The sequence below is a fragment of the Odocoileus virginianus genome, chromosome 2, assembly GCF_023699985.2.
Source record: "Odocoileus virginianus isolate 20LAN1187 ecotype Illinois chromosome 2, Ovbor_1.2, whole genome shotgun sequence".
Classification (NCBI taxonomy): domain Eukaryota; kingdom Metazoa; phylum Chordata; class Mammalia; order Artiodactyla; family Cervidae; genus Odocoileus; species Odocoileus virginianus.
In genome coordinates, this window is record NC_069675.1 from 4,981,057 (window position 1) to 5,008,372 (window position 27,316).

A 27,316-nucleotide genomic window follows, 5' to 3' on the forward strand; every position below is an offset into this window, starting at 1 on the left:
GACAGCTGCTCCAAGCAATCTACCAAGTTTATTCCGATGTGAAAATACTGCTGTAAGTTAGAAGCTATGCATAATTTTTAATCCTTTGTGAGCTCTGAGAAGGAGTCTTTAGAAACACAGTAGACTAGAACATATATTATAAAAACTACTTTGCCTGGGTAATCTGATTCATAATTAGGCATAATTGGTATAACCATATACTTGTAAAAGCAACGAAAGGGGCATAAATCGACACAAATGAAGGTAGTTTTACCATAACTAAGAAGGCAAAGAAATTTAAATGAGCACTTTAACTGTACTTAGAGAGATAAAAAACCATCAACCACCTACAAACAATGTTCCACCAGGGGGTGTAGTCTGCATTTACTTGCTTTGTGGCTGCTTTGCAAATGTATGCACCTGAACAGTTGTTTTAAAAAACAGTATTTTTGTAAAGTGATTTATAATGCCCCACTGGCTTTGATATTTATTCTGAGGAAGGATTGTCTTTATATTGTATTGTTTGTCGATCAAACTCAAAGTGATTCCAATGCTTTTGTTTTCTAGTAACATTACCTTGTAAAAAAAGCTGTAAGCAGACACCTAGACTCTAAATATCTAGGGGAATTTACTATTAATCCTATATTAATCCTTTCCTGTAGGCAGGAGTCTTTCAGCAAAGCAATGATTTCCTAGCAATAAAGATAATCTCATCAATACTCTACAACTGGATTTTACAGATGGATATTTCCTTAAGTGAACCTCATCTCTAATGAATTTGAAACTACTTGATTATCCTAACGAGAATAATAGCAGCTAACAGTCATCAGTTTCAAAATAAACTGTTTATCTCAATCACAGCTTTGCAAGATTGGTTTACCTCCAGAACTGTGTGTGATGAATGAAAACATTTGGTTAGACATGTTGACTCATGAAGAAGTGTGTATCCACAAATTTATCTGGCAATAGATGTTACAACCACATCACAAAGTGAGTGAGAACAATGCCTTTCTTCTCTGCGAAATGCATGCTGTATTGAAATCTCTATTGACTGGCTGTCACCAGGCTGGTCAGTGGCAGAGCTGTTGTTGAACAGAGTGTCTGATGCAAGAGCTCCAGCTGCGGTGAAAACTCACACCCTGGCAGGCAGGGGTGCAGGCTGTGGCCAACTGGACCTCTTGGGGCCTCTGACTCTCCATCTTTATCCACCCCTCTCCTGGAGAGGAGGACAATGTTGACTGCTAGAGCTCTTACGAAGAGTAATATGAGCAGGTGGTGTCAGTAACAGAGCTTTATGGAGGGAGGCAAGACACAGGCTGATGCAGAAGAGCCCTGTGCTTCAAGATGCACTACTCATAACTGGGCAATGCATAAATACATGCTAGAGACCAATCTGTAAGGAACTATCAAAGGTTCTTTTTGAAAAAATTTATGTATTTATTTATGGCTGCGCTGTGTCTTCATTGCTATGTGGGGCCTTTCTCTAGCTGCAGTGAGCAGGGGCTGCTCTCTAGCTGTGGTGCACAGGCTTCTCTTGTTGTGGAGCACAGGGCCCTAGGGCGCACGGGTTTTGGGAGTTAGGGTGCATGGGCTTAGCTGCTCCGTGGCACATGGGATCTTCCTGGCCCAGAGATCATATCTGTGTTCCCTACATTGGCAGGTGGATTCCTAACCACTATACCACCAGGGAAGTCCCTCAAAAGTACCCTGTGCACCCCTTGTGCCACATGTCAGGTATCAATCCTCAACCAAACTACTGGAAGCCCTGTACAACTTCTTCCCACTGAAGCAACAGTGGCAGCCACGAGTATCCTTTTATATCATCGAGGCCAGGAGAGAGAGGTGATACAAACAAGAGACCAGATGCATCCCCACAAGGAGAATTTGCCTAGTCTTATGTATTAAAAAATCACTCTATCTGGTTTATGAACTTAGGCTCTGGAGTCTGGAGTTTAAACCCTAACTATGTCTATTATTTATTATGTGTTCCCCTCCCCTTATCACAGTTTCCTGCTCTGGAAGAGGAGGATGACTTCATCCAGGGTTAGAATGAGGATTAAAGGAGAGAGTACAGAAAGCCATCGATGCGTGACACGCCATGCTACCGTTACTGCTTCTGTTGCGTTAGTTCATGCAGTCTGCTCTGGTCCACAGAGTCTATTCAGGTCCCTGCACCTTCAAGAAAAGGAGGCTGTCATGCAATGTGGCTCTGATGGGCTCTTTATCATTTTTGGTAAGAAAAGGTCCAGCACATGTCCTGCAAGATTTTACATCCTGAGTTTTCCCAGCACTGCTAAGACCTTGGGGCGGGGTGGCAGGGTGGGTGGGCAGAAGGAATGCATTTAAAAAATGCTCCAACCAAAGTTATTGCTAATCTGATCTCCAAAACATGTGTTCTAATACACCAAATATTTTGCCCACTGCTTTTTCTTTCCATTTTCCCCCATGAGCACGTGCTTGGCTTTTGATGTGGCACGCACTCTAAAAACACATTATTAAGCATACAAGTCGGTCACCCCTGGAGCTGACACTCTCTCCCCTGCTTATTCTTAACAAGTCTCCTTTTGTGCTGAAGTAATTAATCATTTCAACTTTCTAAGGATTGCTGATGGCCTTTCGAGATGACTCCAGTTACCAAGGCCCCCCTCCTCCCATCACTGTCTACACTGTTCTGCACATGTCAGGAATCTGCTCCTGGGTCTGTATTCATGTCACACTGGGCTCCTCATCTCATATAACAATAACCGCCAACGTCCAAAAGAACTTAGTGTTCACTTGCCTTTATCCAGAGTCTGGGCTTGGGGTGTGGGTGGAGGTGTGAGTGAGAAATTTTGGTGAAAAAAACAAGGAAATGGAAAAAGAATGATCAGTGCTAACTTTGCAGCCCAGAGGGGAGGTTTTCATCTCGGGGTCCTGGAGGGAATCTCTTAGGACACCACCTTCTTCATGCATCGTGGCTGAATTTTCTTTCTCTCTTTTTTCTCTTTCTCTCTGGTTTATTGGCAGCTGAGTTTTCAAAGGGCTTTCCTGTTTGAAGCTGAGTCTTTGACTCACCCGGGTCAGAGAATGTCATTTGGTTTCCAGGGTAGGTTGCAGGGGAGTTAGTAATTTTTTAAGATGCAGTATCAACAATTTTAGCTAGATTTAGGTTCTATTTTTAAAAGCCTACCCTTCCCTGTCCTCCACCCAGGTATCCACTGTTAAACTGAATTCAAAAAACAGGTTTTAAAATGACCAAAAATACTATGAGATCACAAGTTATTGCCAGAGAAGGGAACACAAAAATGATTCATAAATTAAATATGCAGATATAAACATACCAACAATGTTGAATTAATTAATATAGATTCCCAGGGTGATTTTTAGAAAATATGCACTTTATACACAGAGACAAATCTATATTTGAGATCATTAAAAAGATATTTATGAGTAACTAAAGAATAGAGATGTAACTGAAAAATAGAGAAGTAACTGAAGAATGATCACATGGACCACAGCCTTGTCTAACTCAGTGAAACTAAGCCATGCCGTGTGGGGCCACCCAAGACGGTAGGGTCATGGTGGAAAGGTCTGACAGAATGTGGTCCACTGGAGAAGGGAATGGCAAACCACTTCAGTATTCTTGCCTTGAGAACTCCATGAACAGTATGAAAAGGAAAAAAGATAGGACACTGAAAGATGAACTCCCCAGACTGGTAGGTGCCCAATATGCTACTGGAGATCAGTGGAGAAATAACTCCAGAAAGAATGAAGGGATGGAGCCAAAGCAAAATCAACACCCGGTTGTGAATGGGACTGGTGATAGAAGCAAGGTTCGATGCTGTAAAGAGCAATATTGCATAGGAACCTAGAATATTAGGTCCATGAATCAAGGCAAATTGGAAGTGGTCAAACAGGAGATGACAAGAGGGAACATCGACATTCTAGGAATCATCGAACTAAGATGGACTAGAAGGGGTGAATTTGACTCAGATGACCATTATATTCTACTACTGTGGGAAGGAATCCCTTAGAAGAAATGGAGTAACCATCATAGTCAACAAAAGAGTCTGAAATGCAGTACTTGGATGCAATCTCAAAAAAAAAAGAATGATCTCTGTTCTTCTCCAAGGCAAACCATTCAATATCACAGTAATCCAAGTCTATGCCCTGACCAGTAACACTGAAGAAGCTGAAGTTGAAAAGTTCTATCAAGACCTACAAGACCTTCTAGAACCAACACCCAAAAAAGATGTCCTTTTCATTAGAGGGGACTGGAATGCAAAAGTAGGAAGTCAAGAAACACCTGGAGTAATAGGCAAATTTGGCCTTGGAGTACAGAATGAAGCAGGGCAAAGATTAATAGAGTTCTTTCAAGAGAACACACGGGTCATAGCAAACACCCTCTTCCAACAACACAAGAGAAGACTCTACACATGGACATCACCAGATGGTCAATACTGAAATCAGACTGATTATATTCTTTGCAGCCAAAGATGGAGAAGCTCTATACAGTCAGCAAAAACAAGACTAGGAATTGACTGTGGCTCAGATCATGAACTCCTTATTGTCAAATTCAGGCTGAAATTGAAGAAAGTGGAGAATACCACTAGACCATTCAGGTCTAATCAAATCCCTTATGACTATACAGTGGAAGTGAGAAATAGATTTAAGGGACTAGATCTGATAGACAGAGTGCCTGATGAACTATGGATGGAGGTTCCTGACATTGTACAGGAGGAAGGAATCAAAACCGTCCCCAAGAAAAAGAAATGCAAAAAAGCAAAATGGCTGTCTGAGGAGACCTTACAAATAGCTGTGAAAAGAAGAGAAGTGAAAAGCAAAGGAGAAAAGGGAGATATTCCCATTTGAATGCAGAGTTCCAAAGAATGGCAAGGAGAGATAAGAAAGCCTTCCTCATCGATCAACGCAAAGAAATAGAGGAAAACAATAGAATGGGAAAGATTAGAGATCTCTTCAAGAAAATTAGAGCTACCAAGGGAAACTTTCATGCAAAGATGGGCTCAATAAAGGACAGAAATGGTAGGGACCTAACAGAAGCAGAAGATATTAAGAAGAGGTGGCAAGAATACACAGAAGAACTATACAAAAAAGATCTTCACAACCCATATCATCACGATGGTGTTTTCACTCACCTAGAGCCAGACATCCTGGAATGTGAAGTCAAGTGGGCCTTAGGAAGCATCACTACGAACAAAGCTAGTGGAGGTGATGGAATTCCAGTTGAGCTATTTCAAATCCTAAAAGATGATGCTGTGAAAGCGCTGCACTCAATATGCCAGCAAATTTGGAAAACTCAGCAGTGGACACAGGACTGGAAAAGGTCAGTTTTCATTCCAATCCCAAAGAAAGGCAATGCCAAAGAATGCTCAAACTACTGCACAATTGCACTCATCTCACACGCTAGTAAAGTAATGCTTAAAATTCTCCAAGCAAGGCTTCAGCAATATGTGAACTGTGAATTTCCAGATGTTCAAGCTGGTTTTAGAAAAGGCAGAGGAACCAGAGATCAAATTGCCAACATCCACTGGATCATCGAAAAAGCAAGAGAGTTCCAGAAAAACATCTATTTCTGTTTTATTGACTATGCCAAAGCCTTTGACTGTGTGGATCACCATAAACTGTGGAAAATTCTGAAAGAGATGGGAATACCAGACCACCTGACCTGCCTCTTGAGAAATCTGTATGGAGGTCAGGAAGCAGCAGTTAGAACTGGACATGGAACAACAGACTGGTTCCAAATAGGAAAAGGAGTACGTCAAGGCTGTATATTGTCATCCTGCTTATTTAACTTATACGCAGAGTACATCATAAGAAACGCTGGGTTGGAGGAAGCATAATCTGGAGTCAAGATTTCTGGGAGAAACAGCAATAACCTCAGATATGCAGATGACACCACCCTTATGGCAGAAATTGAAGAACTAAAGAGTTTCTTGATGAAAGTGAAAGAGGAGAGTGAAAAAGTTGGCTTAAAGCTTAAGATTCAGAAAACTAAGATCATGGCATCCGGTCCCATCACTTCATGACAAATAGATGGGGAAACAGTGGAAACAGTGTCAGACTTTATTTTTCTGGGTCCAAAATCACTGCAGATGGTGATTGCAGTCATGAAATTAAAAGACGCTTACTCCTTGAAAGTAAAGTTATGACCAACCTAGACAGAATGTTAAAAAGCAGAAACATTACTTTGCCAACAAAGGTCCATCTAGTCAAGGCTATGGTTTTTCCACTGGTCATGTATGGATGTGAGAGTTGGACGGTGAAGAAAGCTGAGCACCAAAGAACTGATGCTTTTGATCTGTGGTGTTGGAGAAGACTCTTGACAGTCCCTTGGACTGCAAGGAGATCCAGCTAGTCCATCCTAAAGGAGATCAGTCCTGGGTGTTCATTGGAAGGACTGATGCTGAAGGTGAAATGCCAATACTTTGGCCACCTGATGCAAAGAGCTGACTCATTTGAAAAGATCCTGATGTTGGGAAAGAAGGTGGGAGGAGAAGGGGACGACAGAGGATGAGATGGTTGGATGGCATCAATGACTTGATGGACATGGGTTTGGGTGGACTCCGGGAGTTGGTGATGGACAGGAAGGCCTGGCATGCTGTGATTCATGAGGTTGCAAAGAGTCGGACACGACTGAGCGACTGAAGTGAACTGAACTGAATAGAGTTTTAAATTAGCACATAATGTATCAATAATAATGCTGATCTAAGATTTTTTAATCAGGTTCCAGAAGCCTAATCAATGTTCATAGAAAAAATACCTTTTTTTTTTAAAAAAGGAGTAGAATAAAAAATGTTTAGTAGTTTTAATTACATAGAACCACAGAACTCTTGTTATTTAGGACAACATAAAAATAAGGCATTAAAATGAAAACACTGTTGTGAAAAAGTTGTACTAATAAACATGGGTAATAATAAACCACCCATGAGTTATACTCCTGTAACTTTTTAGGAAACTCAGGGGAGAAAGACATCCATTTGGATAAACAGATACACCTTTTTAGTGGGAAGCTAAAGAAGAGGAAACTCTAATAAATAAAATAGGTCATCCAGTGTCAGAATACCCTGGTGGCTCAGTGGTAAAAAAATTCTTCTGCCAATGTAGGAGACAAGGATTCGATCCCTGGATCAAAACTATGCCCTGTAATAGGACATGGCAACCCACCCAGTTTTCTTGCCTGGGAAATCTCATGGACAGAGGCTCCTATAGGGCTATATAGTCCATGGAGTTACAAGAGTCAGACACAACTGAGCAACTAAAACAGTAACAGCAGTGTCAGGATATGACAAATATTTTCCAAACCAAAACAGCAATCCCCTCTTATCTACGGGGGAAACATTCTAGTACCCTAGTGGGTGCCTGAAACCACAGATGGCAGTAAACTCTGCATACATTATGTTTTTTCCTATATATGTTAATACACAAGTATGGAAAAGTCTGGGCTTCCCTCGTGGCCCAGATGGTAAAGAATCTGCCTGCAATCTAGGAGACCCAGGTTTGATCCCTGGGTTGGGAGATCCCCTGGAGAAGGGAAAGCCAATCTACTCCACTATTCTTGCCTGGAGAATTCCATGGACAGAGAAGCCTGGTGGGCTACAGTCCATGGGGTTGCAAAGAGCTGGATATGACTGAAAATCTAACACACACACACACACACACACACACACACATGGGATAAAGTTTAGATATAAATTAGGCACAGTCAGAGAATATCCAAATTGCTAGTATCTACTCTTGCACTGTTGGGCCATTATTAAGAAAAATTAGAGCCACTTGTATATAAGTACCGAGACACCAAGAAGACTCCAAGGTCACTAGCGGGTGGGCTGCACTGGCTGAAGAGATGGTTCGCATCCCAGGTGGGATGGAGTGAGGTGGTGCAAGATTTCATCACGCTGTTCACGATACCATGTGATTTAAAATCACATGGTAAACAAATTGTTTATTCCTGGAATTTTCTATTTAATTGTTTCAGACCTCAGTTGACCACGGGTAACTGAAACTGTGGATAAAAGAGGACTGCTGTACCTGGAGAGACAGAAAGGGGTGTCCTTTCCCTAATTTATCAACAGAAATAAAAGCGTTAGGAACCAGGCTGAGCACAGTGAATCTCCAGAATTTCTCGGCTACACGTGGGCCCAGGAACGGAGCCACAGACAAATTCGAAAACGCCTCATGTGCAAAATTCAGTTAATTTGGAGCCTAAAGAATGCTGAGACTGGATTTCCTATTCTGACATTGCGGCTGTGTGTGTGGACAGCTTTCAAAATCAGAACAAAACAACATGTAGATAAATAAGGGCGCATGTTCTAAAAGTCATGAAAAATGTCCTGAGTCTCAATCCCTATGTTTTTACAATACTAACATCTCACTGCCTCCAACAACTATTAAAAAAACAAGAACTGCACAACTATAAATCAAATATGTCAGAATTTACAAGACAACATACATATGAAATGGCAAAAAAAAAAAAAAGTCAGGTTTCTGGTTGTTTTTTTTTTTTTTAATGTTATAATGTCTACATGGGCTTCCCAAGTGGCACAGTGGTAAGGCATCTGCATGCCAATTAGGGGACTCAGGTTCAACCCCTGAGTTGGGAAGATCCCCTGGAGGAGGAAATGGCAACCTGTTACAATATTCTTGCCTGAAAAATCTCATGGACAGAGGAACCTGGTGGGTTACAGTCCATGGGGTCACAAAGAATAGGACACGACTGAGCACACACAGCAATGTCTAAATAATTATGAGTGTAAGAACTACAGGTAATTATGTCTTATTTAAAAGACGGATGGACTTGAAAGCACTATGGTAAGTGAAGAAGCCAGCCACAAAAGACTATATACTATTTGATTCCATTTCTACGAAATGTCCAGAATAAGCAAATTTATAGAGACAAAAGGTGGGTTAATGGTTGCCTAGGGCTGAAGCAGATGGGGAAAGAAGAGAGGTGATGGCTGAGAGGTGGGGGTTATTTTTTTGGGGTAATGAAATGTCTTAAAGTTAACTGGGGTGAAGGACACATAATTATATGAATGTACTAAAAGCCACTGGATCGTAAAAGTTCAATGGGTATGTGAATTATTCTCAAAGAATTTGTTTAAAAAACAAACAATATGATTAATATCTAGATAGATGTTCTAATTTTCCAGGCCTGTATCTTGTCAATCCTCAAATGATCATTTTCAACCTTAGAAATTATTCAAAACTTTCTGGTGAGTATATAATAGTAATGTGCAGCACATCAGTGTAATATCACAACTCTCCATGTGAAATAAATAAAGAACACTGTGTGTGATTTTCACGATAGTAAGTACAGCCTTAAAATGCACTTCTTGAGTTGGTAACTTTGGGTAGATGTGCTTTAATTGTTCCATGAATGGCTTTAGATGGAGCATATTAGTCATGGAAATAGCTTTGACTTCCCTCTCCCGATGCCATGATCAACATTTTAATTAACTGAATTATCCCTGCAAATTTATTACCTTGATTTCTTCAACTTGTAGATTCATCAGATATCAGAACAGAAAACTCAGTCTCATGAAAGATACTCAGACTACAGTTAGCAGATACTACACAGAAGGTCTGAGCTTTTCTGGCGTGGACATCAGCGGTATGTCCTTTCCACTCCCAACCCTCAGGAGTTGTTAAGTGAATTCTCATCTCTCTTGAACGTGTCCCAATTGCAGAATGTTTCCTAATGCTCCCAGGTAACCCAACAATCTTGACTGTCTTTGGAGAGCTTATGTTTCAGGTTATTCTTCAAGCTTATGCTTCAAAAAAGCACTTCAGTCTTTTTGGGGAAGGACAACAGGGTAGAGAGCAAAAACAGACATTGAGCAAAAGGTCAAAGTCATTCATTCATTATTCCTTATCCATTTATTCAGCATTAATTAAATATCCATTATGTGCTAGTTTCTTGCTAGCCTGGAGATAATGGTCACTGCCTAATGGGACTTAAGAAAGACCATTATGAGTCCATACAATAAGCGCTGTGATAAAAGTAAAGGGTCCCTGCAGAATATAGAACAGGAGCATGTATTCAGACTCTGGTAATCAGGAAGGCTTCCTGGAGGCAGTGGCATCTTAAGTGAGGCTTAGAGAAAAAGAAAGAAACACTTGGATGTTTGGGGAGTGAAGCCTGGAGGGGAAGGAGACGGCTGTCGTAGTGCTTGTACAGAAGTCGTGTACAGAGTGGGAGGTGGGCAGCGGGGAGAGATGAGGCTGAACACCCCGGGACCCGGAGCACGTGTGGCTCTGTAGACCAAATCCAGGAACCCGACCATGTCCTGAGCCTGGGGAAGCCACTAATGTGTTTCCAGCAAACGTTTTTTAGAAAGCTGATTCTGCCTACACTGGGGAGAGCTAGGGGGAGGCAGGAGACCGGAAGCCAGAAAGGGGGTCTCTGGAGTAATCAAGGTGGGAAGGGATGGTGATGGGGACAGGAAGCAATGGACCCATTAGGAGGAGATTCAGGAGACAGCCGGCAGAGGAAAAGCCAGTTGCAGTGAGAGGCAACCTCAGGGCAGAGATATTAACGACACATCTGGTGGGGCGACCTGGGGGCATGGCACAGGTGAGCATGAAAATCAGGAAACAGAGGTTGATAAATATGCGTGATATCCATCTCAGCACAGATGTGAACGTGAACCGAGGAAAGCAGCCTGTGAGAAGGAGAGTGAGCCGGGGCAGGAGACCTCCACCTAAGGGACAGTTACAGGGAGAGACGTCCATGGAGGAGCCTGGGAGGGAACGGCCACCAGGATGGGAGTAAGCCCAGGGGGACGCGCTGTGAGAGATGGCATGCTGAGGCGGGAGTGGTGGTCAGTGGCGCTGAATGCCCACCAAGGGCTCACAACACTGCAGTGGCAAATCTCATTCATGGAAAGAGATAAATAAGGATTTGCACAGGCTCCAAGTTCAAGTGCTTATCTTTATGAGAATGAAGACTCACTGAAATATAAAGAAGCAAAATACTCTGAGATGCTGTGAAAACAGGGGTGGACACACAACACTGGTAATCCAGTGGACCCCACGGCTGGCTCCGTCACACCTTCTACATTCTTGTATTGTTGGGGCTGAACCATGCATACCGCCTTTCAAAGGAATGCATCTCTATTTGTTTTCTTGTCCACATTCCCTCTCTGTAACCCACTTGTCCTGTAAGCGCGGGCTGAGCTCCTCCTGTGAGTCTGGCTGGCGTTCTAAAGCACCGAGTAAATCTACTTCTTTTTGAGTCACATTCAATCTTATTATCTTTCTGGCTTTGTGGATGTACCTTGCAAGGCTACAGCAACAGAAAACTTTAAAAAATCCAGTCTATTTAACGCCCTGGTCCTCTCACGTAGTGCTGAAGTTCTCCCAGTATCCTGATGTGAAATGAGGAAGCTGTGTCTTTGGCCTTGTTGGGAACCCCACCATCATGCAGTCTGGCTACTGACATGCAGACCTGGCCCAACCTGGGCACTGCAGGAGGCACCAGCGCCCAAGCTTCCTTGACGGCCCGTAGCGTCCAGCTGTTGTTACTATTTGGGGACCTGCTCCTTTCCTCCAGGTGGCCCCTTCACAGCAAGATATTGACAAACATGGGAGCAAAGGTATTGACTATGGTATCAGAACACACCTGGGACTGTGAGGGTAGAGAGTGTATTCCCACATACCGCTGGGCCTGCTAACATCCCCTTGTGCTTCCCACTCCTGGTTCTGTAAGCCTCCGTGATGTCTAACCATGCATATGGACAGGTAAACACAGAAAGACAAAGTCATTCACTCTGGACTGGAGCCTCCAGACCCCTGAGGTCCCTCTGGCCATTGCCCCGAAGCCTCTGGGCTCAGAACAGATTCTGAATTACAAAATTCTCACCCCACTTCTGTTAGAAACTAAAGAGCTTTGGCATCCCCACAAAGCCTACAGAGTGTAGCCCAGTGGCCCTGAAACTAGCAGCAGGCTGCTGGATACCCCTCATAGGCACCAGGCTGCCTCAGGCAGAGACATGGAGCCACTTAAGTAGGGCTTCTGGTTTCAGCCAAAAGGACTAATAACATCTAGCAAAACTGCAGCTTCAGATTAAAATAAGATATTTTACATGGTGTTTGTGTCTCTGTCCATCCAGGGCGTCACTGTTCAGTCTCTCAGCGGGGTCTGACTCTTTGTGTCCCTTGATTACTGAATGCCAGGCTTCCCTGTCCTTCACCAACTCCTGGAGGTTGTTCAAATTCATGCCCATTGAGGCGGTGATGCCATCCAACCATCTCCTCCTCTGCCGCCCGCTTCTCCTCCTGCCCTCAGTCTTTTCTAGCATCAGGGTCTTTTCATCCAGGTGGCCAAATGAAAAAAAGAAAAATCAAAACAAGACACTGCCAAGTGAAACTCATATATCTTGGATAAGACATGGTTTGCTCGGTGAATTTCTCCAGACTTCCATCACGGTTACTTCTGCTTTGATTCTACTTTACTATATCAAGTAATGGGATCTGTAAATGGGGCTCCTCTGCAGTTATACCCAGCCTGATTTTGCCATTTGTGGGCTTCATTTTGTCATGAATAAAATCCTTACTACTTGAAACAAATGAAATAATTTACAAAGAAAACAACATGAGGCAGAAAAATGCCTGTCTGGTCGGAAACAGAGCAGATCTAACCTCGTTCCAGTTCTGCAAATGACCCAAACAGATCATTTAAAACAAGAGTCTCTTTGTTTTCTATTTTCTCCAAGAGGGGTTAATGCATTTTTGTGGCACAGTGGTAAAGAATCTGCCCGCCAATGCAGGAGATGCAAGAGATAGATTTTATCCTTGGGTCAGGAATATACCCTGGAAGAGGAAATGGCAACCCACTCCAGTATTCTTGCCTGGGAAATCCCATGGATGGAGGAGACTGGCAGGCAATAGTCCATGGTGTCTCAAAGAGTTGGACACAACTGAGCACATACACACACATGCATTTTCATTTGGATTAAGGAGCATGCAGACATTTGAGCATCAGGTTTCTCTTGGCACACCACTCAGGGCCTGGTCATGTAGAGGTGGCATGATGATGTACGTGGTATGTGATGGTAACCTCAGCTCTCCACTCTTTCACAGACCTCCCAGAAAGACAACAGGAAGTCTTGTCAAGGAGGCTCCTTAGTTTCTACAAAACCAAGGAAATTGAGTTCCCTCTATTTGCTGGACACCTGACCACTCACAGTGTCAGGAAATTGGTATAGGTCTCCAGAATTTAAACAAGTCCCAGTTACCCACTTCATACAGCAGAAAGGCAACTCTATGTACATATCCACCATGAATATTTCACAGGAAATTGGAATTAAATTAGTGACTAAAGATGAAAGCCAAGAAGATAATCTGCTCAGACAGTGCCCTGAAACTGTCTGTAAACCCATCCTTTATATCCAAACCAGATCTCGAACACTGGTCTCTTATTACAAAAGCTCCCTATGTTATGAAGGATGCCTCTAAATAACCACCATCTAAAGCTGTCTGGCATCAAATCTGTGCATTCTAGTTTCAGCCCCGCATGACCCCATTACATTGTAAATGGATTTTATTTGCTGAACAAATGTTAATGCCATTCTACGTGAATGGATAACGCTAGGAAAAGCACCTAAGTATTACAGCACTGGAGCCCTTAAGGATGAAATACAGTGTAACTTAGAAAACTGTCTGTTAAAAACATATGTCAAGCCAGGAGGGCTCCCAGCCCTTGGAGCTCATCTCCATAGAACTCCGTTATAATTTGTCCCTTGGTTAAATGAATGTTGCCATAATACATAGATTTACTAGGTCCCAGGAATGAAATTCTCTGAGCGAGGATAAAAAATAATTGTACTTGAGAACATAATGTAATATTCAAATGACTGGAAAACAGTCACCTCAGCAAAAATAAGAGAGGGGAGAGGAAAAAGAAGTTTAAAGGTGAGATAGCTAATGTTGGCCATAAAACCTCCGTGAGTTCAAGTGCATGCACGCGTGATCAGGCGCTTTTGGATCACAAGCACGTGGGAGCGGGAAACCTCCCTTTCACGGCAAAATGCCTGAGTGGCTTCATGAATGAGCCAGGGCAGGGAGGTGGGGGTGTGTGCTTCTTGCTTTAATAAGACAGTACAGTGGGTGGGGAGCGGTGCTGGTCCCAGACAGAGCTGGTCAAAAACCCCAGCTCTACTGCATGGCAGCTGTGTTTAACCTCCCTCTGCCTCAGTTTCTTCCTCTGTAAAATGGGGATGATAATAGTTCCCAACTACACAGAAGGCAGCTGTGATGGCCTGATGAGAAAACATAGGCAAGAACCTTAGAAGATGTCTCAGACACAGTGAAAGAAAGTGAAGTCGCTCAGGCATGTCTGACTCTGCGACCCTATGGACTGCAGCTTACCGGGCTCCTCCGTTCATGGGATTTTCCAGGCAAGAGTACTGGAGTGGGGTGCTATTTCCTTCTCCAATAAATGTCAGCCCGTCCTTGGTGGTGGTCTTTATAGAATTTGGGCTTCCTAGGTGGCACTAGTGGTAAAGAATCCACCTGCCAAGGCAGGAGACACAAGAGATGCAGGTTTGATCCCTGGGTTGGGAAGATCCCCTGGAGGAGAGCATGACAACCCACTCCAGTATTCTTGCCTGGAGAATCCCAGGGACAGAGGAGCCTGGAAGGCTACAGTCCATGGGGTCACAAAAGAGTAGGACATGACTGAGCAACTGAACACACACTCACGTAGAATTTAGTGCAAATGAAGAGCATGAATGGAAACCAAGGCCTCTCCTCATGAGCAGTTTCTAAACTCAGGGACCCCACCCGTTTTCTCCAGTCTGGACTCTGCCCTCTCTCCCCCACAGAAACAGCACTCCCCGGGGGATGTCCCCAGCAGTCCAGTGGTTGACTCCAAGCTTCCAATGCAGGGGGCACAGGTTCAGTTCCTGGTCAGGGAACTAAGATCCAGCAGGCGGCATGGTGTGACCAAAAAATAAATAAATAAAAATAAATTAAAAAAGAAAAAAGAAACAGCACTCCATAAGCTCACCCATGACCTTTCTTTCCAATCCTTTGGGTGGTCTTCCACCCTCCTCTCTCTTCTCCTCTGGGAAATTCTGAGCCCAGTTGAATGGAAATTCTCTTGGCTTCAACTCTGTGACTTTTCAGTCACGATTTTTCCTAAGGTTCTCTGCTGACTCCCTCTCACATGCATTTGCCAGTGGCTGATCCCTTGCCTGGCCTTGAAATGGTAGACTTTAGGTTCTCATTGCTTCTCAGCCTGTAGTTCCTCTCCAGGCAAATGGACCCACTTCTGTAGTTTTACAACCAATGTGCTAATTCATCCAAAATGTTGGCCTGCCTTTCAGACCTCTGTTCTGAGCTTATGCACATTCTCCACATCTACCTGAATATCACAAGGCACCTTAAACTCAGGATATCTGAAAATGATCGTGTGATGCACTCCCTCTTCTTGCCCAACACTTAAACAGGGCAGGACCCTATGGTCCTTCCCCCTCCCTCCCCCCCACCGTCCTCTGCTTGCCTCTTGCCTGTGGAAAACTTTAGTCAGAGAATAAGCTTAATCAGAGAAATGAGAAATGCAGAGAAACAACAAAGGAGACCAAATAACAATAATGTAGTTATTAAGCACAGCCAAGGACTTTTAGCTCCTTCTCAAGGGCTATAGATAATATTCTGAGCCACATCCTCTGAGCTGTCTTATAGATACTGAAACCCCAGGTAGAAGAATAGCTAATATTCTGAGCCATATCCTCTGAGCTGTCTTATAGATACTGAAACCCCAGGTAGAAGAAGCTAACTACATAATGACCGGACTATACCCATGACATTACATTAGCTGACACAATTCTGAGAACTGGCCTCAAAGAAATGGGGACAAACCAATCGTAGAACTGAAGATTAACTGTACCTAAAACAACCAAGATGACGCTGGTCAGACCACCAATGACCAATTTAAAGATGACTGTCAGAGCTGACTGTGCTGTGTTTCTGCATGTACCGCCCCCCCCCCACTTCTGTCTATAAAAGCTCTTGCCTTTGTACAGATGGCAGCCCTCCTCTGCCAGTTGCCAACATCTAAAATAAAGCAAACGTTCCTCTCCACCAACCTGGCCTGTTTATTGGCTTTCAGTAACCACTCTTTTGGTAACAGCATCAGCCTCTCCCTCCATCCTCACAGGTCTCTACCCAGCATCCCTGCCCTGGGACCTGCAACAGCCTCCCCCTCCTCCCCATGACAGCCAGTCTGATCACATCCCTCCCAGTTCTGATCCTTCACCGGCTCCCTGGTGCTTAGAGGTTCCCGAGTGTGGCCGAGAAGGTGCCGAATGACTGGCCTCTCCTGCCCGGCTTCTCCCATCCGCCCTCTGGCTGCACGGGCCTCCTCTTTCCTTCCCAGGTTCCGGACAAGCCAAGCTCTTCGCCCCTCCTAATGGGAAGCCCCACCATTTTCTTTAGGTTGCTTTCCTATTCATCCTCCAACTCTCAGCTCACAGGTTGCTTCCTCAGGGACACTATTCTTGATCACAAATTAGGTAATAAGTGCTAGAGAAAATGTTCAGGAAACCCTGAGTATTTATCACAAGTAGCAGGACAGGTTATTTATGAGATTTAAAAAATAATGTAGCATCTATCTCTTCCAGCAACACTGTTGCTTCCAAAAGGGCCAGGGTCACATCTGTCTGAAACCTACCACTGATTCCCGGTACCTCCCATATGGAAAGGATATGCTAACGCTTGTTCAATGACTATCTCAATTTTAATTATTTTAAGGCATTTTTAATGACCCTCCTCTTCCTCCACAAGAAGAGAAGCCACTGCTGTTCAGCATGAGATGCCTGCAAATTATAATTACCTCTGGTGATCTTGATGACATCAGAGTTGCCTGAGTTGATCCCAAGGGGAGAGAACCTGGTAAGGAAAACTGGGCTCCACAAAGACAGTCCATAGTAACCCAGCATTAAAAAGGCCAACACACCTCTTTTTTTAAGGGGGGAGGCATACAGCATGTGGAATCTTAGTTCCCTGACCAGGGATGGAACCCACGCCCCCTGCTTTGGAAGCTCAGAGTCTTAACCACTGGACCACCAGGAAAGTCCCATCCAATGCATCTTGTCCATGATTTATAGCGAAGGGAATCCGCTTGTGAGCCATCACACTGATGCTCACCATTCTCCTTTAGAGTATTCTTTCACTCACTCACTCATTTATTCATTCATCCCACAAGATCATGAATTCTAAAGTCTAGACACTGGGGTCGCCATGTGGGAAGGACAAAGATATATGATGGACACACAACCAACCCAGCAGGCTGCACCTGAGAAGGAATCGTGCATGTGTCTGCAGGAAAGGAGATGCTTGAAGAGGCCAAGAAGATGCTGGGGATTCCTGCTGTGAGAAGCAGGTGATGGCCAGGAAAACAGTCCAGGCAAAGCTGGGAATACCCACATGCTCCTCGAGGAGCTCCCAAAGTACCACCGGCCACTCTAACACCTTGACGGCCAGGTAAGGGGCAGGAAGATGCACCCAGGACAGCGCCAGCACCACTAGCACCATCTACACTATCTCCTCACTGGTTGTTCCTCGCGGCCTTTGGGAAGCCCATGACCTAGAGCTCAGCTGTCTTCCAGGGAAGGCAGCGTCCCCCACCCCTGACCCTGCACATGTGCATAAATCAATTATCTCCTGGGTCCAGGCTTTCCCTCTTGTTCCACACCTGATGAGGCACCCATGGTATGATGGGTTAGGGGTCAGTATTGTAGGGAGGCAGGAGTGAGGCGAGGCTGTGAACCTCAAATCAGCCCTCTTAAGAAAAAAACAAATGATGGTTTAAACACTACTGCAGTATCCAGTTTTAAGTGATTTTTGCATTATCTAACACATATCCTTCTGGTATGAGAACTACTCAAGCTCTTTATGAACAAGCCTTGCCTGGAGTGTAGAACAGACAGGTCAAATGACAGAGCTCTTCCATATCCTCAGAAAAGACAAGAAAGGATCAGAAGGGGCAGGATTTTTAACACAGTGAAACCAATAAGAGGACTGGTATGTTGTGATCTTCTCATTTTTCAGACAGACGCCAAAACCAATTGAAGGAAGATGGCTTCAACACTGAATACTGGGACCCAAAACATGAAAGTATGTTGAAAGAGAAAAATAGGACAAGTACATTAGCATTTTACACTATTTGCATTTAGTCTGAAACAAGGCCTCAGGAAAGAGAATTTAGATATAAAATACAATGTGCATTTTATTCAGCATATACTTAAATGCCAGGAATGAAGCTACCACACTTTTCTGACAACTGTTTTCTCTATAAACCTATGCCACAAAAACAAAAATCATTACAAATTCAACAAACCAAATTTCAATTAATTATTTTCATCAATTCTACAGTGAAGAGATTTGTGAAATAATGCTTTCCAGGAAGAATAAAAATATTCTACCTCTGAAAATGATTTGACAGTCAATGTAAAATTTTAAACCAAATAACTGTATTATTGTAGTTCACAAGCAATTCAAGAAAAAATATGTAAGGTGTCCAAACATTAAAAATATATTAAAATAAAGTTATTTTTTCTTTATAGGGAATTGCCACACCATCTGGTCTGCTTTATCCTGGTGTTTTGCCCAGTGTAATATCAGCTTTCTGAGAGCCATAAATTATTAGGTTATTCCAATGAAAAAATCTGAGTGAAGAAAAAATATAGGTTGAAGAGGACATCCTGGTTATAAGTCTGAATACTCAGGAGAACACTAACATGGCAGAACAGCCCAGCCTAAGAAAACCTGTGTGTGAAACTAGTTCACAGAAGGTGTGCGTGTGAGATGATGATGATGAAAAGGACAGGCTTACAGAGAGGACCAGGCGAAATAATAACGTGCGTAACAATATAGAAATAAATCTTCAGCATTGAGCATTACCTCTTTGTCAGAGTGCTTCTGATTCTAATTAAGTTTGGGAGAAAAATAACCAGGCAACCCCTGCCTGACTGGGAAGCATGGACTATTAAAAGATGCTTTTAAATAGTAGGGAGATGAATGGGGGCACCCAAATGTGAACACGGCCATATTTTTCATCTCAACTCTGCTGCTCTATCTTCCAGCTGATCCCCTTCACACAGCGTCACCTCAGCCTGTGCAAAGGGGCCAGATGGAGGTGGAGCTCCTAGGTTTCTAAAGGAAGCATGGTTTTGTAAAGTCTTATTTAGGCAACTTGGGTGATTACCCTCTGAAAGGGTAAAGATCAAACAACACACAAACAATGGGCTCACTCTGACACTCTAGCTGCACACCTCCCTCTGTTTAAAACCTACATCAACCAACTGGTAAAAATTTTAAAAGAATATCCTTACCCGAATGATTTCTTCAACACAGCTGTTGGTTTCTCCAGATCGACTCTCCTGCAAGCAAAGGGTAAAAAACATTAAGCCTGATAGAACAGTCTTATGGTTACAATGAAAAGATGGCACGTAAGCCTCCAAACTGAATAGAGTTTGGACAGGGTGCCATGCCTCACAGGGGACTTACAGATGAGCTCTTTTCCTTAATGGGACAGCACCCATCACGGCTGAGACCACCCCCTTCCCCAACTGCTGCACCACGGACAGGGTGGCCAGAGCATCGCACACACCCCAGAGTTGCAGCATTGGACCCCCCACCCTGGTCAACTCTGAGCAGGGCAGGCTCCTCAGGACCACAGCACACACCTGGCAGGTTAGGGTTAGGGTTAGGGTTAGGGTTAGGGTTAGGGTTAGGGTTAGGGCTAGGTGTGTGCTCCGTGCACCTGGGGCTCCATCAACGTGTGGAAGGAAAGGTGGCTTCTGCTGCAAAGGTGCATCTAGCCCACTCCCTGGATACATGCAAGGGCCCTGCCAAACACAAGAACAACTCTGGTAGTTGTATCACTCCCAGAGCCTAGATTTCCAGGGTGATGGGCTGCAACCTGAAAAACCAAAAGGAGACACATCCTGCAAGGGCAGGCTGGCTGTCACGTCACCCACACTGCCCTGAGCTGAAGACGCGGTTCAGGCTCCAAGGAATGGGGACATCAGGTCACAGCCAACTTTGGGGACCATTCTAAGTTTCAGAGATGCTGTGGGGTTACTACTGGTAACATACTCCCAGAGCACAGGAGATGGTTTTGTGGGGACGTGAAAGCAGCGTTTGCTGGTAGAAGTGCCAGCTGTGGTCTCAGTGAGACACTTCTCTGGCCTTCGATTCGATGACATTGACCAGCACTCGGCATGACCTCCCAGAATGAGGCTTTCTTTTTTTTTTTTTTCCATTTATTTTTATTAGTTGGAGGCTAATTACTTTACATCATTACAGTAGTTTTTGTTATACATTGAAATGAATTAGCCATGGATTTACATGTATTCCCCATCCCAGTCCCCCCTCCCATCTCCCTCTCCACCCGATCCCTCTGGGTCTTCCCAGTGCACCAGGCCCAAGCACTTGTCTCATGTACCCAACCTGGGCTGGTTATCTGTTTCACCCTAGATAATATACATGTTTCAATGCTGTTCTCTTGAAACATTCCACCCTCGCCTTCTCCCAGTGTCCACAAGTCTGTTCTATACATCTGAGTCTCTTTTTCTGTTTTGCATATAGGGTTATCGTTACCATCTTTTCTAAAGTCCATATATATGTGTTAGTATACTGTAATGGTCTTTATCTTTCTGGCTTACTTCGCTCTGTATAATGGGCTCCAGTTTCATCCATCTCATTAGAAGTGATTCAAATGAATTCTTTTTAATGGCTGAGTAATATTCCATGGTGTATATGTACCACAGCTTCCTCATCCATTCGTCTGCTGATGGGCATCTGGGTTGCTTCCATGTCCTGGCTATTATAAACAGTGCTGCGATGAACATTGGGGTGCACGTGTCTCTTTCAGATCTGGTTTCCTTGGTGTGTATGCCCAGAAGTGGGATTGCTGGGTCATATGGCAGTTCTATTTCCAGCTTTTTAAGGAACCTCCACACTGTTTTCCATAGTGGCTGTACTAATTTGCATTCCCACCAACAGTGTAAGAGGGTTCCCTTTTCTCCACACCCTCTCCAGCATTTATTGCTTGTAGACTTTTGGATAGCAGCCATCCTGACTGGTGTATAATGGTACCTCATTGTGGTTTTGATTTGCATTTCTCTGATAATGAGTGATGTTGAGCATCTTTTCATGTGTTTGTTAGCCATCTGTATGTCTTCCTTGGAGAAATGTCTGTTGAGTTCTTTGGCCCATTTTTTGATTGGGTCATTTATTTTTCTGGAGTTGAGCTGGAGGAGTTGCTTGTATATTTTTGAGATTAATCCTTTGTCTGTTGCTTCGTTTGCTCTATGACCCACATCCCAGAATTTCAGAAATAAAGGCAAAAATAAACAAATGGGACCTAATGAAACTTAAAAGCTTTTGCACAACAAAGGAAACTATAAGCAGAATGAGGCTTTCTTCACGATGTCTTTCCCAAGACTCCTCTGTTCTCTCTTTCCTTCTCACGGTTCTCTCTCCCCGACGAAGGCTGACTTTCACATTGCTGGTTTTCCTTGTTTGTTCCAAGTCATCCTTCAGAGGGCAGGTGTCAGCCGTGACTTCCTCAGAGTAGCACCCTGGCCCTGGAACATTCAGCCACGCAGCATTTGCCTCTTCTCCAGGGCGCTCACCAGGATGGTAATCCATGCACAGGCCCTGGAAAGAGCCCTCCTCTGGGGGCTCTGAGTCCTTCAGCACGCGCTTCATACAGCCTTAGGCATCTGCAGTGAACGGGGATCTGTCAGGAAGGCACGAATCCATCTACTTCTTGCCGTTCCCGGGGATGGGAACGCTTACCACAACCCACTCGAGGACTTTCCAATATTACAAAGGTTCTACCAAAAAGTGTACCTTCAAACCCCAGACCTCCATGTATGCCCCCCACTTTGTCTTCCTAGTGGTGGAGTATTTTATCAGAAATATCCCACACTTTACACTAGGTAAGGAGCATGGGTGAATGAAAGTATGTGAGGCTTGAAAAGGTCCTATACATGATTGAGATTTTTCCTACTCAGATATAGATAGTTTGTCCAAGGCTCCCAACTGAGGCACAAAAGGTTTACGTGACTTGCCCTCAGGCCACAGAACGGCAGGGCCTGGATCAGGAAACAGGACTCCCAATCCTCAGCTGTGTACAGAAGCTTTCCCCAATCCCAAAGGCTGTGCTGGAAATATACCCATTCCCAAACCTGAGCTCACGTGTTTGTCAAAGGTATCTCATCAGCATGGTTTCTAGGAGTTTTCTATAGCTTGCAAACTTTTTTTTTTAAATTGTGGTAAGGTAAAATACACATAAAATAAGTGATTTTAACCATTTTAAGTATATATGGCCTTTAACCATTTTAAGTATATAAGGCCTTTACTGGCCTTAAATGCATTTATAATGTCACATCTAATTCTAGAACATTTCTGTCACCCTGAATAGAGACCCCATGCCCCTTAAGCAGGAACTCTTCATTCCCCCCTCTCCCCAGCCACTGGTAACCACTAATTTTTTTACTTTCTATCACTATGGATTTTTCTATTCTAGATATTTCATATAAATGAATTATACATTATGTGCCCTTTTGTGTCTGGCTGGTTTGTTTCACTTAAAATAATGTTTTCAAGGTTCACGTATGATGTAGCTTATGTCAGTACTTCACTCCTTTTTGTGGCTAAATAATATTCCATTGTATTTGAATATTATCACATTCAATTTATCTATTCTTCAGCTGATGGACATTTTGATTTTTCCACTTTGACTATTGTGATAGCACTTCTATAAATATCTGTGTACAAGCTTTTGTTTGAATACCTGTTTTCACTTCTTTTGGGTTATAGACATAGGAGTCTAATCGGTGGGTCATATTGCAATTCTACGCTTAGCTTTTTGAGGAACTGCCACAAGGTTTTCCATAATGGCATTTTACATTCCTACCAGCAATGTATGAAGGTTCTAATTTTTCCACAACTTCACCAAACACTTGTCATTTTCTGGTTTTGTTTTGTTTTGGATAATAGCCATTCTACTGGGTTGAACTGGTAACTTACTGATGTTTTAATATGTATTTTCCTAAGGATTAAAGAGGTTGAGCATTTTCATGTGAATGTTGGCCACTTATGTTTCTTTGGAGAAATGGCTTTTTCCCAGTTTTTCATTGGGTTGTTTGATTTTTTATTGTTTGGTTGTAGAGTTCTTGATATATTTTGGATAAAGACTCTTATCAGATACAAGATTCACAAATATTTTCACCCATTCTGTGGGTTGTATTTTCACTCTCTTCATAGTGTTCATGGATACACAAAATTTTTAATTTTGATGAAGTCCAATTTACCTTTTTCTTTTTTACTTTGCTGTTGAGGTTATTTCTAAGAAACCAAAGCCAAATCCAAGGTTATGAAGATTTCCCCATGTGTTCTTCCAAGAGTTTTACAGTTTTAGTTTTTACATTTAGGACTTTAATCCAACAGTTTGAGAACTTTTAGGTGATATTTATTTCCTTACAAATTATTTGCTAAGTTTTAGTTAAAATAGGAACACTATTTTAGTTAAGATAGGAAAACTATCTTTGTATAAATGGTTCCTTTCTAGTTGCATCATTAAAAGATCAATAACAAAATGTGTAAAGCACAAGTACTGTGCTAACAGTGCATTAACATAATATATATGTCTATCCCTGTAAAAGCAGTGTTAAATATCAAGATAAGATTAGAAGACCCAATGCTTTCACTAATATCTCATTCTTCTTTCCTATATTCATCCCTTCTTCTGTTTTCCCAAAAGTTCTCTTCTGGCAAAACACATTGACTACACCCCACAACTTCCATTTCCAGTGCCTTATCTCAGGACTGCTCTGGAAATGTCACCATCCTGTTACTTCAGTCAAATTAGATCAGAGAATTCCTTTTGGAACAGACCTAAACCCTATGTTCTTTCCAGGGCAGCCAGAGGCAACCATCATGAAGGCCTCAACGGTCCTTTGAACAATGATCTCCTTTGGAGTTCAGCTGAGAAAGAATCGATGAATTGGAAAACGTATCTTCAGACCCATCAACCATTCCTCTTATCCCACTTCCAAATTCCAACCCTAAATTGTCAATGTATTTGCTATTTTCCACCTTAAAAACAAACAGCCAAGGAAAATGAGACTTTACACTCTCCTGGTGGACTCACTGAGGCACACAACTTATTACAAAAACTGTTTACATGTTTGGTTCCTTAAAGTTAAGCTTACCCTGAATACCACACCTTAATTTCATTTGAAGTGATTTATATCAATGACAGGTTCCCCTTAGTACCTCACCTCATAATCCTATAAATTTCCACTACCCTTCTCTAAAAATAGAACACCCGGAGAGGGAAACAGTATAGAAGCCTTGTTAAATACTTCCCTTGTCAATGTAGATGAAGGACGTAGGATTATTACATTCGGTCATCTCAATGGGAACTCCAACTGTGAGCTCTGAGGGTCTGGCCAAACATCAGGTCCTTCCTTCTTGGGAGGGCCCTCACCCAGCTGAGAAGGTGCCAGGAATGAGGCCAGGACAAAGGCCTTCCAACAACAGTCTCAGGGAGTCCTAGCTTTAAATTACAGTGTTGGAGGGGCTTTGGCGAGGAACACTTGGGGCTTTTTCTGGAACATCTCTGACTCCGGGGGGGGTCCCAAAGGAAGGCACCACATTGGGTTTGAATTTCCCAGATCCTATGTGGATTGGAGTGGATCCATGAGGCACGATATTGTAGACAGTTTGAAATGGAAGGAACCTTAGTGCTCATTTTACCCAATTGGATGACTTCAACAGATGAAGAAACTGTGACCCACAGAAGTAGAGAGTCTTGCCCAAAATCATTTTTGGCAGCAAGGGACAGTCAGGGTGGAACCTACACACATCTGTTCAACACCAGTTTAGTGAATTTTACTACCTCATGCAATCTCTCCAAGCTCAACCTTCAGAACTGGCTCAATTTGAGGTCACCATCATGCTTACTGTATAGAAATGAAAGAATCTGGACAGTAGTCAGGTAAATTTCCTCCTCTCTTCCCATGCTGCAAATTATCCAGTACTTAGTCACTCTGGATCTTACTCATTAACCTCAAACATCACATGGATAAACCAAAAGTGGGAGAGACAGGAGAGGAAGTGGAGAAAAAGGGTTAATACAACTATTTCTTCTGTGACATTAACACATCAGAGATAAGGATTTGTGCCCTCAGAAACTGGAGGACAGAATTCTACTTCACCTTTTCCAAATCTACAAAGGTTGGGGTGGGTATGTAGGGTTGGAGTGAGTTAAGCATGAGAGTTAGGGAGATTGGAGGGCTTTTTACCTGCTTTCTTTCTCAAAGTCTTTCTCAAATATGGTTTCAGCTGCAGTTGTACACTTTGATTATATTTACATTTTTAAAACTTTCAGTGTTTATGAACAAGATTAAAACATGCATGTAATTTACATCTCTAAATTTTTGTTTATATTTTTCACAATAAAGTCATAGCTTTCCTTGGAAAGGTACCCACTGAGGAGCATGGCTGCACAATGAAAATTTGAATTACTCTGTATTTTGTGAGGGTTTGGAGCTGTTACTTCATGCTGGGTTGCTGAGCTGTTGCTCCCTATTTATTCTGACTTTGATGAACCCACGCCATTTTCCTATCATTACATTTTGAAAATCTGTCATAACAGCCTCACCTCATTGAACCTCCAACTAAACTTCAATTAAAAGCGAGCAACCCCAGCTGATTCCTCTTCTCGACAGTGTTGTCGATCACGTTCCTTTTTCACAGAACTGCTTTCCTCAAATCTTTACTGCTTGAAAATACACACCACACATTCTCAGCACAATGTGAGGAATGGAGCTGTGGGTAAGGAGAGCTCAGCAATATCCAGGAGCATCCTATTTCTGAGAGCCTAAGCCCCTAATTACCATGCCAGGCACACAGCCCTGGAAGAAGCAAGCCGAGCTTAAGGAGAAAAGGCTCGAGCCAATCAGTGGGAAATGGCATTTCACTACGGAGGAGATGAAGCTGTACGCATCCTATTTTCAAAAATAGTTTAACTCTTCATCAGACGCATTGAAGGAGGCACTTTCATTCTAAAATAACACTGTTTTAAAGTCACAGCACCTCTGTCTGCAAGCACTCAAAAGGTCCTCAAACATTCAGGAACTGTTTACCACATGCAGAGTATTAAATACTTCTACAAAAGTATTCTTAAATGTCTTACTATTTTTTTTCAGAGCATCATTTTGCATATATTTTATTTTGCTAATGTTTTTTTAGTTGTGGTAAAAGTCACATAATAGAAAACCTACCATTTTAACCATGTTGAACTGTACAGATCAGTGGCACAGTGTACATTCACAGTTATGCAACTCTCACCACCACACACCTCCTGAATTTTTCACCTTCTTCTAAACTGTAACTCTGTCTCCATTAAACACTAACTCCTCTTGGCATCTAACAAGGTACTTTCTGGCTATGAATTTGACTGTTCTAGATACCTTGTAGAAGACTAATCAAACTTGGTTCAGAGGGAAACTGAGATACAAAGAAATGAGGTGTCCTGTCACTGCCACCAAAGCGGGCACAGGATCTGAGCTCGGATTCAGGGGTGTTCATGTTCACACATCTGTGTGAAGCCCCGTGCTCTGACTGTATCCCTGGCCAGGCCCACCCGAGGCCAGGAGTCAGCCAGCCCGTGCTCTCCTCAGCAGGTCTTCCAGCAGACCTGGCACCTCCCCTTTCAGGCTAGCCTCTGCTCCCAGTCACCCACGGGGAGGCTGGCCCCACCCCTCCTGGGTGTCCCTCCTGATATCCCGGATGCGCTCAGCAGACCTGTTCACCTCTTTTTCTGCTGCTGACATCCCCCTCTTCCTCTCAGAACTCTGGTCATCACCACCACTGAGACATTGACTCATTGAGGGGAAAAAACAGAATAATATAAATAGAAAGCTGTATTTCAAGAATGCAAACAAAATGGCAGCAGAGGGTAGCAGCATTATTTTCAACTGAAGGACAGTTCATAAGAAAAATAGAGCATCAAAATAAGGTACGCTATGAAAGAGAAAAAATAGTTATTATGGTTGGATGTCTTTAACCCACTTCTATTTTCCCTAATAGACAAAGGATACCAAAAGAAGACCCCAGCTATATAAGGGGGATAGAGAATTTGAGAATAAAATTAAATAAGGCTAAACTGAGAGATATAATGAACCTAGACAGTTATGAGGAAACCCCAATGTTTCAAGTATATGTGACATGGCTACTGAAGTGGTTACACGATGAGCTACAAAAGAGCATCAGCAAATTCCAAAAAGCAGTTGTTTTATAGTCCAGACTCTATAGT

At 43.0% G+C, this 27,316-nt stretch overlaps 1 protein-coding gene across 10 annotated transcripts in view; it reads right to left on the minus strand.

Annotated features, from left to right (window-relative positions):
- Nucleotides 1–27,316, minus strand: part of AFF3 (ALF transcription elongation factor 3) — a 578,695-nt gene that overhangs the window by 287,907 nt on the left and 263,472 nt on the right. For all 10 annotated transcript variants that reach the window (XM_070474966.1, XM_070474933.1, XM_070474952.1 and 7 more), the window contains one exon: nucleotides 19,314–19,361. In XM_070474966.1, coding sequence (XP_070331067.1) covers nucleotides 19,314–19,361 — 48 coding nt within the window. The remainder of the gene's footprint in view (nucleotides 1–19,313; nucleotides 19,362–27,316) is intronic.